Source organism: Tetrao urogallus, assembly GCF_951394365.1.
Source record: "Tetrao urogallus genome assembly, chromosome: 21".
Lineage (NCBI taxonomy): Eukaryota > Metazoa > Chordata > Aves > Galliformes > Phasianidae > Tetrao > Tetrao urogallus.
Genome location: NC_136834.1, coordinates 2,434,993 through 2,450,772, shown reverse-complemented (window position 1 = coordinate 2,450,772; position 15,780 = coordinate 2,434,993). Strand labels below are relative to the sequence as shown.

General features: G+C 48.4%; 1 protein-coding gene across 1 annotated transcript in view; it reads left to right on the top strand.

The window, feature by feature from the left end:
- Positions 1–15,780, top strand: part of PAX7 (paired box 7) — a gene marked incomplete at both ends in the record, with an annotated part of 92,128 nt that overhangs the window by 36,837 nt on the left and 39,511 nt on the right. Inside the window, one exon of the mRNA XM_079545542.1 lies at positions 12,998–13,197. Within this exon, the coding sequence (XP_079401668.1) occupies positions 12,998–13,197 (200 nt within the window). The remainder of the gene's footprint in view (positions 1–12,997; positions 13,198–15,780) is intronic.

The window sequence follows — 15,780 nt, the reverse complement described above, 5'->3', positions numbered from 1 at the left end:
TCTATCAGCATCTCGCGCAGATCGCAGAGACACAGTGTGCAAAGCGTGCCTTTAAAAGGCCCAGTCATGGCCCGCGCCACGAGGTTCAAGGCTTGCTGGAACTTCTTGAGTTGTGTCTATGTGTCAGCTGTCCCCGAGCCCAATACCGAACAGGGGACAATACAGACAGATAAGATAATGGATGAGAAGGGAGTGGAAAATCTATCCTGCATTCTGGTGGCATTTCTAATAGCGATAGCGCTGGCAGCATTGGACCGAAAAGCGTATCCAGCACAAAGGGCTGGTAAGTCCTCTCCAGCTCCCACTGTGACGCTAAAGCCGGTTGCAAATATCCAACGCTGGGGCCCCTCGCAGTGGGGAGTGGGACGGTGGCTACGTGACCCAGGGCAGCCCTGCCATTCCCAGAATGGGGCTCAGCTCCCGCTGCTGCCAGGCGCTGAATATCCCGGTGGGGTTTCTCCCCAAAACCACAGCAAGCCCAGGGTTAAAATTAATAGCCAGCATCCAGCTCTTCGGCGTGCATTTTACCCATGTTTCACATCTAGGTTTGTTGCTCGCTCTTCTGACGGTCCCGTAGTTTATTTTACATCCTGCAAGTTGTTTTAATGTTGACTTGTCTGTTTAGAAAACCAGCAAAACAAATAAACACTCCAGCTTTCAAAGGGCACCTTTGATTTTAGACCTTTGCTGACCCGTTGAATTTGCTAGATGACATCTGAATTCTCTGTTTAGTAGAGGGCTCTGCTTTGCTACTGCTGCTCGTGGCTCTGGGGTTGTCCACCAAACTCGTGCAGCCCAAGAGCTTGTTCTGTCTGGGATTTCTGAAGCATGAAATGGGAATCTTTAGGCATGGAGGAAAGTGTTAAAGTAAGAAGGGCAGGCTAATCAATTACGTGAATAATGTGTTAGAGCTGTAGGTGATATTCAGCAAAGTGATGTCTTTCAAAAAGGAATGTTTTCACCTGACCAGGAGTTTGGGGCTTGATGTAGGAGTTATGCAGCACGTCTGGCAAGGAATCAGACCAAGTCACAAATTTTTGGGGTGTTATAATCTAAAACTATCAGCTGGTGGATGCAGCAGCTGTTTGAGAGCTGGGACATCCACATTTTATTTCCAGCATTGACTCAGAAATGCAAAAAGAACTCGTACCACCTATTTCCCTCGCCTGGTCCTTCCGCCATCATTTGTCTGTGTTTGTTCAGCACAGTGTAAAGCCCCCACCAAACCCCAGGTATGGGCTATAGGGAAGACAGAAATACAGGTATCAGTTAATGCTTCACACCCCAAAACAGGGAGAATTTGGACTATGCGGGCAACTGCATTTTTGAAGTGTTTCAAGTGTTTCAAATTTCAAGGGAGGTAATTTCTTAATTTAGCTAAGCCAACTCGCTCTGTCCCAAGAGAAAAATCTCCATGCTTGCACCCTGAATGTCCTCAGCGTGCAGAATGAAATTATTTACCAGCTGAAGAAGTATGAATATCAAAAGGTTCATTAAACATTCCAGCTAATTTTCTCTGGTCTGTAAAATTCGGTTGGGAAGAAGGGCTGGATGAAAGGGGGTTAGGCTTTTGCATGGTCACTGCTCAGCTTTCAAAACTGTACGCGGCGTGGAACTAACTCACATATCACTGAGCCCCTTGGAGGGTGAGCGATTCTCATGCGGGCTCATCAGTAGCTGGAAAAATATTTTTCTTCTGACTCTTTGCTCACTTGCTGTGTCTGTTCAAGCTGAGATTGGGAATTTCCTTCTCGTAACACTTCGCTGCTTGGTTTTCTAGTAGTTTTCTTTGGGCTTCTGTCTTTTTTTTAATTGAGTGTGTGCTGCTAGTACCTGTCTTTGCTTAGAGGCTGTTTGGTTGATAGGTGGTAGCAAAACCCACGTGTAGCTCCTGAAATATTTTTTGCCCACCACTTGGCTGACTTAGAAGACTGCATGTATCCATGCAGCTTCCAGCACACAAATGCTCTCAAATCTGCACAGCAGTTTTCACTGGGGAACCAACTGATGTTCGAGACCTTATAAACCCTCTACTTCACGCTCGAGGAAGAGGAAGGTGCTGCTTATTATCTGCCACAGCTACACCCTGTAGCAGGTCACAGAGCATTAATATTTCTGTGTGGTGCTTCTGTTTCTAGCCAGGTGTGCATGGCACCAAGATTTGTGCCCTCTGCATCTCTAAACAGCATGGCACAGCTCCTGGCTGTCTTGGATTCTATGCCTGGCACAGAATGGTCATCATTGAACTGCAGCAGGAGCAGAGGCTTCTGCAAAGATCCCAGGGCTGTCAGCCGCGCATGGGGGGAAATAAAAAGATCCAGGTGGTTTTCAACCTCTTCTCCAATCACAGCATCATGTTGAAATGTTAAATTCCTTAATGGAGAAAAGTCTAATCAACTGATTTGAAAGCAAAGCCAGGCTTCTCATTTCAGGTCCATTCAATTGTTTCTACTGTCTGAGATTAAAATCTTTCGTTTATTTAAAAAGAAATAAAAAATAACGTAAGCAGCCCAAGCAAGCAGGAATGATTTAAAGTTATTCTGAAGCATTTTTGTCTCCCTGCATTTGGGGAATTTGTCTGGAAAACCAAAAACCTCAGGATCTGCACAGCTGTAACCAAAGTAAAGGTAGTTACAAATGTACCTGTTCCCATCACTGTTTGACATGCAAAGCCACTATTCTGTACTTAATCTGTATGTATATACAGATATATTCTGTATTTAATCTCTCCATTTGGTAAGAGAAGAGCACTGTTGAACATATCCCTCTGCTTTAATGATGGTGGGAAATATGTTTTACTTTGCTCCTCATCTTGAATTCCTAAGCAAGAAGGTTTCAGCTTCTGCTGCATGTCTGTCAAGGCACAGTTGCTTCGTAGGATCACAGTCCCAGAGGGAAAGAGATCATTGCAAGCCCCTGAAAGATCCCTTGTTATATTTTAAAATAGCTGAAGAATGAAGTCATGTATCCTGAGCATTCTTGGCAGATAAAAACCACAGAAAGTCATGCATATGCAGTTATCTACCTCCCAAAAACTGCTCTGTAGAGCTGGTGCCGGACTTGAAAACTTAGTTTTTCTGGGTTGATCATGGCCTCATGTCACAGTTGTGTCCTGCTTTCACTGGGACCCGTTCAGCACAGCTCTGCTCCTGTGCTGGGTTTGCTCACCTTCTAACACACACCTGAGGCTCCGAGTGCTTAATTCAGAAATACTATGTTCTGTCCTTTGCAGCAAAACTAAAACTTCAGAGCTGTGATCTGAATGGAAATGGAGGCTGTGGACATTACATAGTCTTTAGAGAGCCTAACTCAGCTCTGAGCTTCATACAGATGAGCTCTGGTGGGGCGAGCTGCCTCTTCTGTCTCAGCTGGGCACGTTCACTCTGAAACCTAATGGTGGAAAGTGTCGGCAGAGCAAACATTTTGCAGCCAGTGTTAACCAGCATGAATTAGCATGTAAGTCTGTCGTGATGCTGTGTCTGCTCTTCTGGGGAAGCATCCTCTTATGGTGTTGGATGGGGCAACCGTGCTAAACAGCATCCTGCTGGCAAAACAGGCTCTTGTCGCTCTGGGCTGGAGGCTTTGCTGGTAGCTGAGAACTTGTCTGTGGCTGACGTCTTTCAGCAGCATCATATAATAAACAGCAGAGTGCAAAGAAGCAGGATATTTGCTCCCTGAAGCAAATGTCCACCAAGCAGGATGTAATATCGAACAGGTGAGCTCGGATTTTCCTTTAGCTTCTGGGCTCCTGTCCAGCTCAGTTCCCAGCAGAGAATCCTTGCCCCAGGACCTGGAGAGGATCTGTATGCCACTCGTCCTCACCGGCAGCCAAGAGGAAAAGCAAAAAGACACGAAGCAGTTACTCGGACAGCAGGTAGCAGATCTGTGATGCTGTTTTTTTGGCTGTCTGCTCCCAGCTTGTGCTACCGCAGCCCCCACTTGCTCTGAGCCACCTCCTCCCCCCCTCTCCACCCCAAGCTTATTTCCCGGCCGCTGGAGGTTTTAATATTCAAGCCGTACCTTCCACATGAGCTGTGCTGAAGAGTTGACGTGTCGGAGTTTATTGATATCACATCGGGCTGCGCGGGGCTGTCAGCTGCACATTCAGCCTTCAGCGACCCCCTAAGGTGCGGGCTCTGGCAGCTCTAAAGGAATCTGCACAAAAAACGCCTTTTTGTTTTGTCCAAGGTGAGACAATGCTCACAGGGCCCTGCACCAGATGACAGGGCTGATAAAGGACCAAGCGGCGCAGGGATATCTTTCTTTCTTTTCGCTCCTTCATTCAATCCTTCTTTCTGTCACTTGCATTCTCTCCTCCCTATACTTTTCTTTCTTCTCTTTCTTCTCGCGACTCGGCGAGCAGAGAGCAGCACAGACAAGCGGAGGGGTTCAATTGCAGGCGAATGTCACAGTCCTGCTTCTCAACACGTTTTCAGCTTGCTGTTGGCCAACTTGACGAGGGGCACGCTCTGCTTGCTGGGCCCTTTTCTCTTCTTGCTCTATACGGTCACGTACGTTGGTTTTCTCCCCATGGGATGAAATTAATGTAAAGCCTTCTGTGTGTGCGTTGGGAGAAAAGCAAACGGGGGGGATTGGTGTAAGCAGAGAGAGGGCCAGGAGTGAGTAGGAAGGCAGCAGAGAGAACAGAGAAGCAGAGGAAGCAGCAGTGAAGCGAGAGGATGTGCGCACACATAAAAGCACAAGGACTCAGGGAAGGGAGGGAAACAGAAGAGGAGAAATGGAATCTCCCAGGACACCTGCCCTAGTGACTCTTATACCCCTCTGTTTGCACAGACATGGTAGAGTGCAAAGCAAAGGAAGCAAAGTGGCTGCTCGTGCCCACTCTTGTACACCTCTTGGCTTCAGGCAGTCGCTCTGACATTCAGATAAATGAAGCAGGGCTTGCAAACAGCGGGAGGAATGTGTTTCTCATGTGTGGTTAAGTGGTCTCTGGTGCCTCATTCTCACAGGCTGGTTTTTCAGGGTTGGGAAAGGTTTATGAGGTTAAATTTGTTTATCTTTCCTGAAAGAGTCTTATATTGAAAGGTCTTTAACTTGATGTATCCAGCCAGGGAGGCCAGAGCTGGAACAGCAGAGGAACTACAGGACAAGATTAAGGGCCATTGGCAGAGCTGTATAGGAGATGGGGATGAAAATAAAAGAGGGTGTTGCAAATTGGGATGCAGGAGCAGTGATAGAGCTGTGCAGGGACCCCAGGGTAGCAATAGCAAGGCAGCTATCAGCCAGGATTGAGACGTGTTGGCAAAACATGCAGTAACAGGACAGGGACAGGAAGGAGGGCAGGATTGCAGAGGTTTTCACAGGCAAAACCTGGATTTGTGCATCTCGATAGGATGCTTGGCACCAGAGACAGCATGCCTGCGTGTGTGTGATGTGCTGAGCGTGCTATATCAAGTGGGTTTCACTCCAGATCTGGAGGAAGGTGAATTTGACTTTAGATATCGGAGACGGCGCTTCTTGCTCAGTCAGTTCAGGGAAAATTCTGAGCAAAAAGCGTCGGAAGAAGCTAAGGACTAAGATCAGAACCATGGAAGAAAGGCAGAACAGAGCCCAGGCAGATGACAAGCGCCTCTGGGCAGCTGGGAGTCTCGCTCCCGTGGATCTGAATTGTTTCTGTGAAGGTGTTTGTACAGCGCAGTGCCTTTTCTATGACGGTGTTTGTACCTCTGGGCACCCTCAGAGGGTGGCCATAACGCGTGCAGGGAGCACAGAGGTATTACATTGTGCTTGGAACGAGGAGTCCAGCTGGTGTCATGCGCTCCTGGAGGCTCACCCCCTTATTAGAGTGGCTGTGATGTTAGAGATGCTTTGCTTGCTGCTATGGGAGAACAGACGTGGCTGGAGCACGGGCTGAGAGCGAGGAGAGGCTGCATGCTGCTTGGGGCTGCGATGTATTGCTGCCCTGCTACCAGCTGGTTTCCCTTTGCTTCCCATTTTTGGGAGCACTATCGATGCCTCTCGGACGGCATCAATTCAAGTCGGGCAGCCAGCAAGCCCCTGCTGGACCCCGTGCCTGCCACAAACACGCAGCTATGAATATTGAAGTGAAAAAGGGGCCTTTTATGGACTTCACAGATGTGCTGGGGAGTTGGGGCAGGCCTCATTACCTCGGGGTTCTTTAAAAGGCCAAACAAAAACCAGAAGAAAGAGTGTTAAGGGTAGAGGGGGGCAGGGAGGCGAGAACTAGAAAAAAGTTGAAAGAAAAGAAAAGACGACTGGAGTTGATGGATATTCCATCTGTTTATGTTCAGACCAGTGCTGGGAATTAACAAAGGCTGTTAGAGACGTAGGCTCTCTTTCTCCCTCCCTCCCTCCCTATCTTTCTCCAAATGTTCTGGATGATTTGGTTTTGTTCGCTGCTCGCAAGGAACAGAGTGGGGTTGTGTTTTGTTGTGTTGGTTTGTTGTTTTTTTTTTTGGGACCATGTGTCTTTGCATAGGGGCTCTGCAGCTGGTACCCGCACTGCCAGACCCTGATTTGCAGTAGGAGCTGCAGGGGCCCCGATGGCTCTCATCACTTTCACATGCAGAGTAGATGGAGTTTCCAGGGACAGATCCCTCCACACAGAGAAATGAGTGCAGTTTTTTGGCTTTCACCAGAGCTGCACACCAGTACAAGGGAATTTGTTCCACCTATACACGTGGCACGGGGATGATCAGCTGGTTAAGGATGCGATTCCTGCTCCCTGTGGGGTTGGAAAAGCCTTCACCCAACTTAACTTCCAGCTTCAAGGTGAAGGTTTGTGCCCAACATGAACAGGGTCACCTGGGACAGCTGCAGTCAAGGCAGGGGAGACTGCAGACAGGAGCTGCTGGCTGCAATTTCGCCCAGTGCAAGTTCCACATTGGCAAGAAGCTTTTTGTGATGAATGACTCTCCCAATGGAAAATGGGCTTTAGCTTCTTCTTTCCAAAGTCCACTGGCACTCGACTAGATCTGAGCCCAGAAGTCACTTATTCAAGGAGATGTAGAGATTTCACACTGGAAAATGGAGGTGAATTTTGGACTTCTGTGCATCTGAGGCTGGCATCCAAACCAAGAAGCTAATCTTGCATAGAGGCATGTATGTTCATATGGTCAAGTGCCAGCTGAGACTCTCCCTATCCATGCCAGGGGGGCTGTAACTAAGATGAACTTTAAGGTCCCTTCCAACCTAAGCCATTCTATGATTCTGTGATATGATTCTACGAGAGTTTTCTTAAAAGCCCCAAACCAATCTGAGTTGTGAGGCAAATTCTGGCAGAGCTGGGAGGAAAATAAATTTGGGGTGAATGTCTGGGAAGGTAGGACAGCCAGAACCAGGTAAAACTTGGCATACTGCTCCAGATCTCACCTTGACATCTTCAAGCCTTTATTGGGTTTCACCTCCAGGGTGAACCCTTGGGATTTGGACATGAAGAAATTGTCCAATTGCTTGTCCTAAGCCAGAATTGTGCTGTGCTTCTTGCTGTGGCTGACCTGATGTGTGTGCACTCAGCACCTTTTGCATATGCTCCCTTCTCATCTATTCAACAGCCTTCCTTCCTTTCCCCCTCCTTCCTACAGCTTCTCCTTCCACAAAAGGAGAACCTTATTCAGAAGGACTCGTAACGTGATGAGGGAATTGTGTAGCTGTGTAACACCTCTGTCTTTGACACCCATCTTTCCATATTCCCCCCTAGGCAGAAACTCTCTCTGCCTGTATCCCTCTTCAAGTGCATCATCTTCATTGTGAGTATTAATTCCAAGTTGTAAAGCTCATAATGGGCATCACCTCCATCTGTGGCTTGGTTACAGCTAGCCAGTTCAGTGCCTGAATAAAAAAACACATATAAAAAAACACCCAAACCTTTATCTCCTAAGGTCCCCACGCTAATGCTTTGCTGAACACCGCAGTCCCCAGCTGAGCTGTAAATGACTTTTTCATTTTCCTAGACCTGCTACCCAGTCTGTTTGGTATTCAAGGGCACCCCACCAACAGGCACTATCATTCTGCTTGGGCCGAATTACTTGATTAAAACGCATATCAACTATTATGTGATTCGTTTTCTGCCTCTGCTCCACACCACAGCCCTCTAAACTATGTTAAACTGTAATACAGCTGCACAGGCACGAGCAAATGCTGGAGAATGGGGAGTTTGCAGGTTGGAAAGGGGAGGGAGGGGGAAACCCAAGCTTTATTGTATGTGCTGTGTCGCTGATTGGTTTTGTGTGTGTCTGGGAATGTGCTCGGACAGGGGCAGAGGGCTGAGAGATGAATTTGAAACACCTCTGTCCCCTCTTTGCAGTCCCACCTGCTGTTGGATGGGCTTGGAGGTGAGCGGGGTTATTCTGCAAACAAATACACATCTCTTTCTCATTGTGAACTCAAGACTTTATCATTTTCCAAGGAGAGAGAGAAAAGACTTTTCCTGTTTTCACGTCAGAAAGAAAAATCAAGGCAATACAGTTCTGTTCCTGTGATGCTGCCACTGTCTCTCTCCTTCTCTCAGGCTTTCCATAGGCTTGTTTGCATTTTGATGGGTTTTGTTTGCTTTCTGCCAGAGGGAAAGGCAGATGCTAAGAAGACAGGCAGAGTTTCAGCTCTTGCTCCTGAAGCTGTTGGCTGCAGATCTAGCACAGGAGCCATGCCCTGAATAAATGGCTGCTTCCTACTGACCCTTCTTATCCCACCTGGGACACTAGCTTGCTTCTGGGAGATGTGCACTCCTACCTCCCTGCTCCTATATGTGCTAGAGGACAGTAGCAGAGCCCTCTGCTACATTCTCATTTAACCTTGCTCTATCCAGAAGCTCTGCTACGGATGTGCTGGGCTGAAGCACACCTTCTGTCGGTCCTGGCATGGCACACAGGCTAGTTGCACAAGCAGGTGGTGAAAAAAGAGCATGGAAATAGCAGCATCACAAATCTGGCCTATGGCCAGTTACAACCTCAACCTGCTAAATATACTGTGGGTGCTTGAGAACAGAACAGGAAAGAACAGAGTAACGTTGTGGATGCAGTGAATACATGCAGATCTTTTCCTTGATTTATTATTTCATGCCCTCACAGAAATCAAGAGAGATTTCCGTCTGTGAGATGGTAGCTCCTTTTTGTCTCGTGATAATGTGGCTCTGTTTATTAAGTCAAGCAAAAGCATCATGTTGCAAGTGAAGCTGCCCTTTCTGAGGCCATTGAGAGCCTCTTTATTGTCGTCCATCATAAAACTGCCTGACCTGAAACTCAGGTATATACAGAACTAGAAAAACATGCACATATTTCATTGTTGGGGAACCAAGAACGGCTCCTTTGGTGGATGGAGAGCTTTGTGAGCAAGGGGGGACCTGGCATAGTGCTCTAATGAGGGGATAGTCAGATCTCTGGGATACCACCAAAGTGAGATTTGCCTTCATTCTTGTGCCATCCAACCCAATTTCCCCTGGGGCACCTTCAGCTTCCCAGCTGTCACCTCCAGCCCTGCTTTTTTGGAGCATCACTGCTGCTCCAGCAGTGCCTGGGTGGGTTTGCTGAAGCCATTTGCAGCACAAACAGTGCAGTTACAGCTAAGCCATCCACAACACCATTCCCTTCTTCGCCTCTCCTCTCCAACGTTTAATTTTTAGGATGGTGCAGCTGGAAGCAAGAGAGAAAGAGAGAGGAAATGAGAGAGAGAGGGTGACAAAGAGATGAGAAATACTGAAGGAGAGTGCATGTGGTTTCCCTTTCCCCTCCAACAAAATCCAATCCCCACTTTAATGAATGCGTTTTCATGTCTGGTCCTGCCTGCCAATCCTTCCAGACGGCACCAAGGTGCTTCAGGACGAGGCAGCAGGTCCTTGTAGGGCATCAAGGGCTCAGTCTGAGCCTGGAGGGTCTTCTCGCGGCCGATTCCACCTAATCCTGTTGATTAATTTAACTCTGGGGCTAAGAGGAGCCCAGAAGCAGTGAATGGAGCTGGAGTGGAGAAGGGGGGAGGATGGGAAAGCTGAAGAGGGAGGACAAATCCGGCCCGTAATTATGGAGGCTTTTCCTTACTCCTCTCCTCCAGCCTCAGTCTACTCGTGTTCCTTTCAAACCCCTCCAGAGTGCTCTGCTAATTGTACTCCAACCTGAACCAGCAGCGTTTCTCAGGAATGTTGAGTTTGTGGGCCATAATTTACACATCTCCTCCTGCCAGAATGGGCCCAAGACAAGCCCAGGTGTGTATATTTCACCTGTCCTACATCAGTAGGGACACCTGCAGGCTCTGGCCACACTGCTTTCAATGGAGAAGAGCCATTATGGATCAGTGCATCCTGCAACCTATGCATTTTTCTCTTCGTTTTCCTTTCTGAAGTTTTCCCATCTCTTCACCTCTCCCTTCTGCTCTTTCTCAGCCATCAGGATAGCAGGGGGAGCTGTGAGCAGGCAGCTAGCTGCTTCCCATCCTCCAGCACCAGTAGTGATCAGTAGGAAGCTGCTGCCAGGTACCTCTCCACCATTCTATTGACAGTGTGCACGCTGCTGCCTGTGCTGAGCAAGTGTCAAACTCTGCCAACATGTGCTCCCACAGTACCCCATTATGCTAGAGGCTGCAAACTGAGTTTCTCCCTCTGCTTGTGCTGTTTGGAGTGCAGTGTGTCTGTGTTTCACATGGAGATGTGGAGCAAGAAATGAAGCACTCAGGTTTTGGATGGATCCCCTGGATTTGCTTGGGAAGGGAGGTTTCCTTGAGTAACTCCTGCAGCTCTGGGAAGCTTCTGATTGCACAGAAACTTCATGGAGATTATGGCAACGGTTTGTCCAGCATGTTTAGGAGTGGAAAAGGCCTGTTTGATCCTCGAGTCGTGCGTTAGGCAGGTAAGGGACAGTCCCTGTTATCAGGGGATGCTCTAATAACAGGCTCATATTGCAGTCTATCTCAGCCAAACGACTTTCTGTATTATTTAGTGAATCTGTGGCTGACAGCAGCAGCTGCATCGTACTGAGACCAGCTGGTTCCAGGCGTGCCCTGGGATTTTTCTTGCTCTCTTGGTTTTGTCTTTGTAGTCGGGCTGCTGGAGCCTTGGACTTGGCATGAGGAGCTGCGGCTTCTTTTCCCAGCTTTGCTCCTGACTCATGGGGTGACCGTAGGTGGGTGACTTCCTCCATCCCTGCCACGGCTGTGAAATGGAGATAATGCCAGCTGGGGGCTGCTCGGAGTCTCACGGATAGAGAGTGTTACATCAATTTATGTGGCAAGTTTGGGCTTTCTCTCTTTCTGGCCCTGTAGCCAGGGTGATGGCCAGCACGGTCACCGGTGCTGCTGTGAATAGGACAGATTGTTACTGGTGACAATTGGTTTTCCTTTCTCAAATCCTTAGAGCGAATCAGGGACGTGGACTTTCCTCACCTGGGGAGATGCTGGATCCCAGCCTTGCTGTATGCTGTGTAAGCAGCTGCATCAAGAAAGCAATGAACTGTTGTACGTAGCACAGCTCACAATGTATTTTCCTTTTCTCTCACTGACCCTGTCACATTCTGAGCCAAAACACAGCTCTGTCCTTTTTTTGTATCGATTATCAAGAAAGAATCCTAATTAAACCAACAATAGCCAGTGACTTATGTGATCAACGTGCAGGACTCTGCAGTGTGCTGCAGGTTTCCAGATGTGCTTTGGCACAGTACAGTTCTCCAAGCTCCAGATGTGCTCCTACCTGCCCCAAATCATCTGGGGTGCAGATGTGCAGGGCTGCTGTTCTCAAGTACAGATGTTCCTCTCACACCATTTGAGATTCCAGACCTTTCCTGAACACGGATGCAATCAGAAAGCTGGTTAATGAACACAAGTGGAGTTAGCTCAGCTCTAACATTGTGTCCTCGAGACATAAAAGCATTTTTGTCCCGCAGCAAGCAGAACGCGATGGCATTTTGTGATCTTCTCAGCATAAACAAGTGAGCTCCGGTGGGATGTTTGCCTCCTACTCCTCCAAGCAGAGCAGCTGTTGGGGAGGCACAGCTGCCATTCCCAGCTCTGAAAAGAAGAAGGCAGATTTCGGGTGATGGTAGCACAGGAACTGAACAAAAAGTTCAGTTGGATCCTCGGGGGCACAGCTTTGAAATCCAAGCTTTGCTCCATGAGACGCTGCTAGCAAATGCTGGAGACATTGGTAATGCTGTTGGCAGTGCGTTCCATCCAAAACCCAGTGGGTCTGAGTGGAATTTGGGTGAAAATCTGTGCCTTCTGCTTCATTTCTAAGCCAATTAGGAAGAAAAAAGAACAGAATGAGTTTTGCTTATTTCAGCTCTACTGTGAGGGAGAGAGAAAAGCAAAGAGATTGAGGGGACCTGGGGCTCAAGAAGGGAAAGGCAAAGGTCCAGAGCAAGGCAGGGGAGAGGAAGGAGGTGATCAGTTAGACCTTGGTGAAGGACTTCGATGCTATTTTCACGCTCTGAGAGTCTGACTGTGCAAAATGACTGCTGAAATCTGCAAAGTAAGAGAAGAAGAACTCTGTGGATTGGGGAGCTCAACCCAGAGATGAAACAGAGATGGCAATGTTTTTCCCAGCTGGAAAAAATTCCTAATAACTCTCTTTTCCCTCTCAAGATGCTTTAAAAAATTGAAATCTCAAGGGCTAGCACTTCAGCAAAACACAGGAGGAAATCAGACTGCAGAAGCCAAGGCATCATATATTGAAAATCTTTATGCTCTTATCGTTCAGATTTTACGTATTTTCAGTGTAAAATGTACAACACTTAAACACAGTCCCTTCAAACCAAAAATGGAAATCACTCGAGGTAACATAAGTCAACAACAGGAAGCTCTTTCACTGTGGGCTGGGCAGCATCCCTTTGTGCAAACGGTTCTGGTTTTGATAGATTGGCTTTTAACAGTATGGGGAAAGATAATGGGAGAAAATAGTGGCAGTGGTGGAAAACTGGTAGATGTGTTGTATGTAGGCAGAGCATTTGTTTTGGTGGACACCATCGCTGCAGCACTGAGGTGTGCCCTACAGCCCTGTCTCTCATTAAGCATCATTCCCCCCTTCTTGCCCACCCAGGGAACAGGCTGGATGAAGGCTCCGATGTCGAATCCGAACCAGACCTGCCTTTGAAGAGGAAGCAGCGCCGCAGCCGGACCACTTTCACTGCAGAGCAGCTGGAGGAGCTGGAGAAGGCCTTTGAGAGGACTCACTACCCAGATATCTACACCCGGGAGGAGCTGGCACAGAGAACCAAGCTCACCGAGGCCCGTGTCCAGGTAGGAACCAGAACCCTAGGATGAGTCTGGCGGCACAGCTTCTTGTTTCCCTTGGGGAGAGAGACAGTAGCATTGGGGATGGAAGGTGGAAATTTGGATGGACCTCTTCTCTGGAGCCTCAAGCATGAGAATCTGAGGCTAAAATCCAGTTGTGCGCATTCCTGCGTTCCCGTGGGTTTGCAGCTATGCCATTTGGGTTTGGCTTCTTGCAGAGGTACCAGCTGCAGGATTTCCATCCAGGTTGGGATGAGGAGCCAAACGTTTCCCTTCTTGGCAAGGCGCTTAGCTCTCTGTTTGCTGTGTGAGGAAATTCCTCGGAGGAAGCAGCATGTGTGTGTTTGTATTTGGTGCTGGAGGAGAAATCGCGCCATTGACCAACCTTGCCCAGGGGAGCAGATCATATTTTGCAAAGTTTGCAAGATGCGTATGTGAATTTTCATCAAACTTTCTTTTTTCCACCCTGATCTCCAGAGAGGACAAAAAGGGAGGGGGGGGAGGGAAGAAGAGGGGAGGAGCAGGAAGGGAGGGTTTGGGGCCGGGGGACTCTGACATCTACACGATTAATAGCCCTTGTGGGAACTCCACACAGAGACCCTTATGTCTTCCAGATAAAGGCTGGGTCAGCAGTGTGTGCAAACACGCAGAGGGATCAGGAGTGTGAACAGATCGGGGGGTATAATAGGGTCCCTTGGGGAAAGGGAAGGGAAGGGGGAGGGAATGGGGATTGTGCTGGGTTAGAGAAGTGAAATGGAGACCCCAGCAGTCCGAGCTCCGCGTGGCCGTGCGGTTGGGTTTCAGGCTGAGCACTGAGCTGTGTGCATGCAGGCAGAGCTGGGAGAGGAGAGAAGGAGCACGGCGGGCTTGCGGCAAGGCCTGTTAGCCAGCCCCTCCAACACAGAACAGCCTTTTATTTTTGTTCTGTGGTTCTCAGCATGATGAGCTTCGTGTGATTGCCACAAGCTCGATCCACTCTGTCTGGACAGGGATGTTTGCCCTCCTGTGCACACCTGGGACATTCGTGGGTTAAAGGCTATTCCCAACAGCACTGTGGCAGCTGCTTTCTCGCCTTCCAGCTCCCCCTTGAGAGGGGAAATCCAGCATCCAGGGTCTGCTTGATAGAGCCAGCAAAAAAGAAATCTCGTGAACTGACTCCAGCCAAAAAAAACCTTATCTGAGTTTTCAGCAGGAGTAGTGATAATTTGCTAGACATACAGGACTGTAGATAGATGGAGCCTGGGAAAAGTGGCTAACTTAGGGGCTAAGCCACCAGAGGTTGTACTATGTCATTTCCCCCATTTTTGTTTTGCATATTCTGCTTCTAAGAATTCCTTGCGTAGATTGACACGGGATTTTTTTTTTAAGGGAATATCTCTTAATGAAACACGAGAAATCTGCATTGCATGAGCTGTGATGGAGAGGAAGGGAAAAGCCCCAGAAGTACCAGGGAGTGCAAAAGCCAGCAGCAGGTTCTCTTTTTTCCAATCGGTTCTGACCTCACCGTGACAAGGCTGGGAGAAGGGAGGGAGGCGAAAGCAGAGAAAGGGAAAGCTAAATAAATAAATAAGGGGAACCTTTCCCTTGTTTCAAGCTGTGATCTCTGAATCCCCCTGCTTGCTCCCAGGCAGCTCGCGTGGAGGTTCCTGCCAGGGCTCTAGTAGCAGCTGTTCTCTGAGGCACATTCCTGATGGCTTTCTCATTCCGACATCCTGGCAGGCTCAGCTTCTTCCCACCACTTTTAAGCCTGCCGCCCCTTGTAAAATTTTCTGGATATCAGAGCAGATCTTTTACTGGCTCTCGGGACCTACAAACATTAGTCAATCAAGTTCTTGTGGGGGGAAGAAAAGCCACACACACACACATACATCCAGCAGGGAAATCTTCCACCACCTTGTACTCTTAGCCCTGTTTGGGAAGAGGTTTTAAGGTTATTTTGCACTTTGGGTTTGAGGGAGCTGTAATGATGGTAGGACCAGCTGAGATGAGGAGTTCTGGGTGTTAAGGGACAGACTTTGTCCCCAAGAGCATTTTGTGTTAACACGGGAGGAGGGTAAATGAAAAGTACTTTCAGAATAGATGATCTTGGAGGTCTTTTCCAATCCTCTATGAAACAGTTCTACAGCAGAGCTGCCGTCAGGCTTTCTAACTGTATTGTGTAAGGGCACAACTTCTGCACGGCATCCCATTGAGCTAATTGCTGCATCAGCACTGGACAAAAATAAGCAGGCTTGTCCATGCTTCTCCTCGCTTCTTTCTCTTCCTTTACCATATGAAAGACGAGCTTGCCCAGCTCTCACTCAGTCTCTCTGATACCTGAGTGCTCCTGTAGTGTAATCTCCTCCACGTGAAAAGCTGATAGCTCTGTTAAACTTTATTGGCAGACCTTAGAGTCCGGCTGGTCATGCAGCTGTCCAGCTAAGTGGAAGTTTGACACGTTGACAGCTAATAAAATTCCCAAGCTGAACAACAAGAGGAGGTGGAGGGGGAGCGCTCCCAAGCTCCGGTTTCTCATCTGCTAGGAAGATCACGGCAGGGTGAGCAATGCTTTAGCAGGGTCAGTGCAGTGTCTGTGTGGCTGGGATGTGG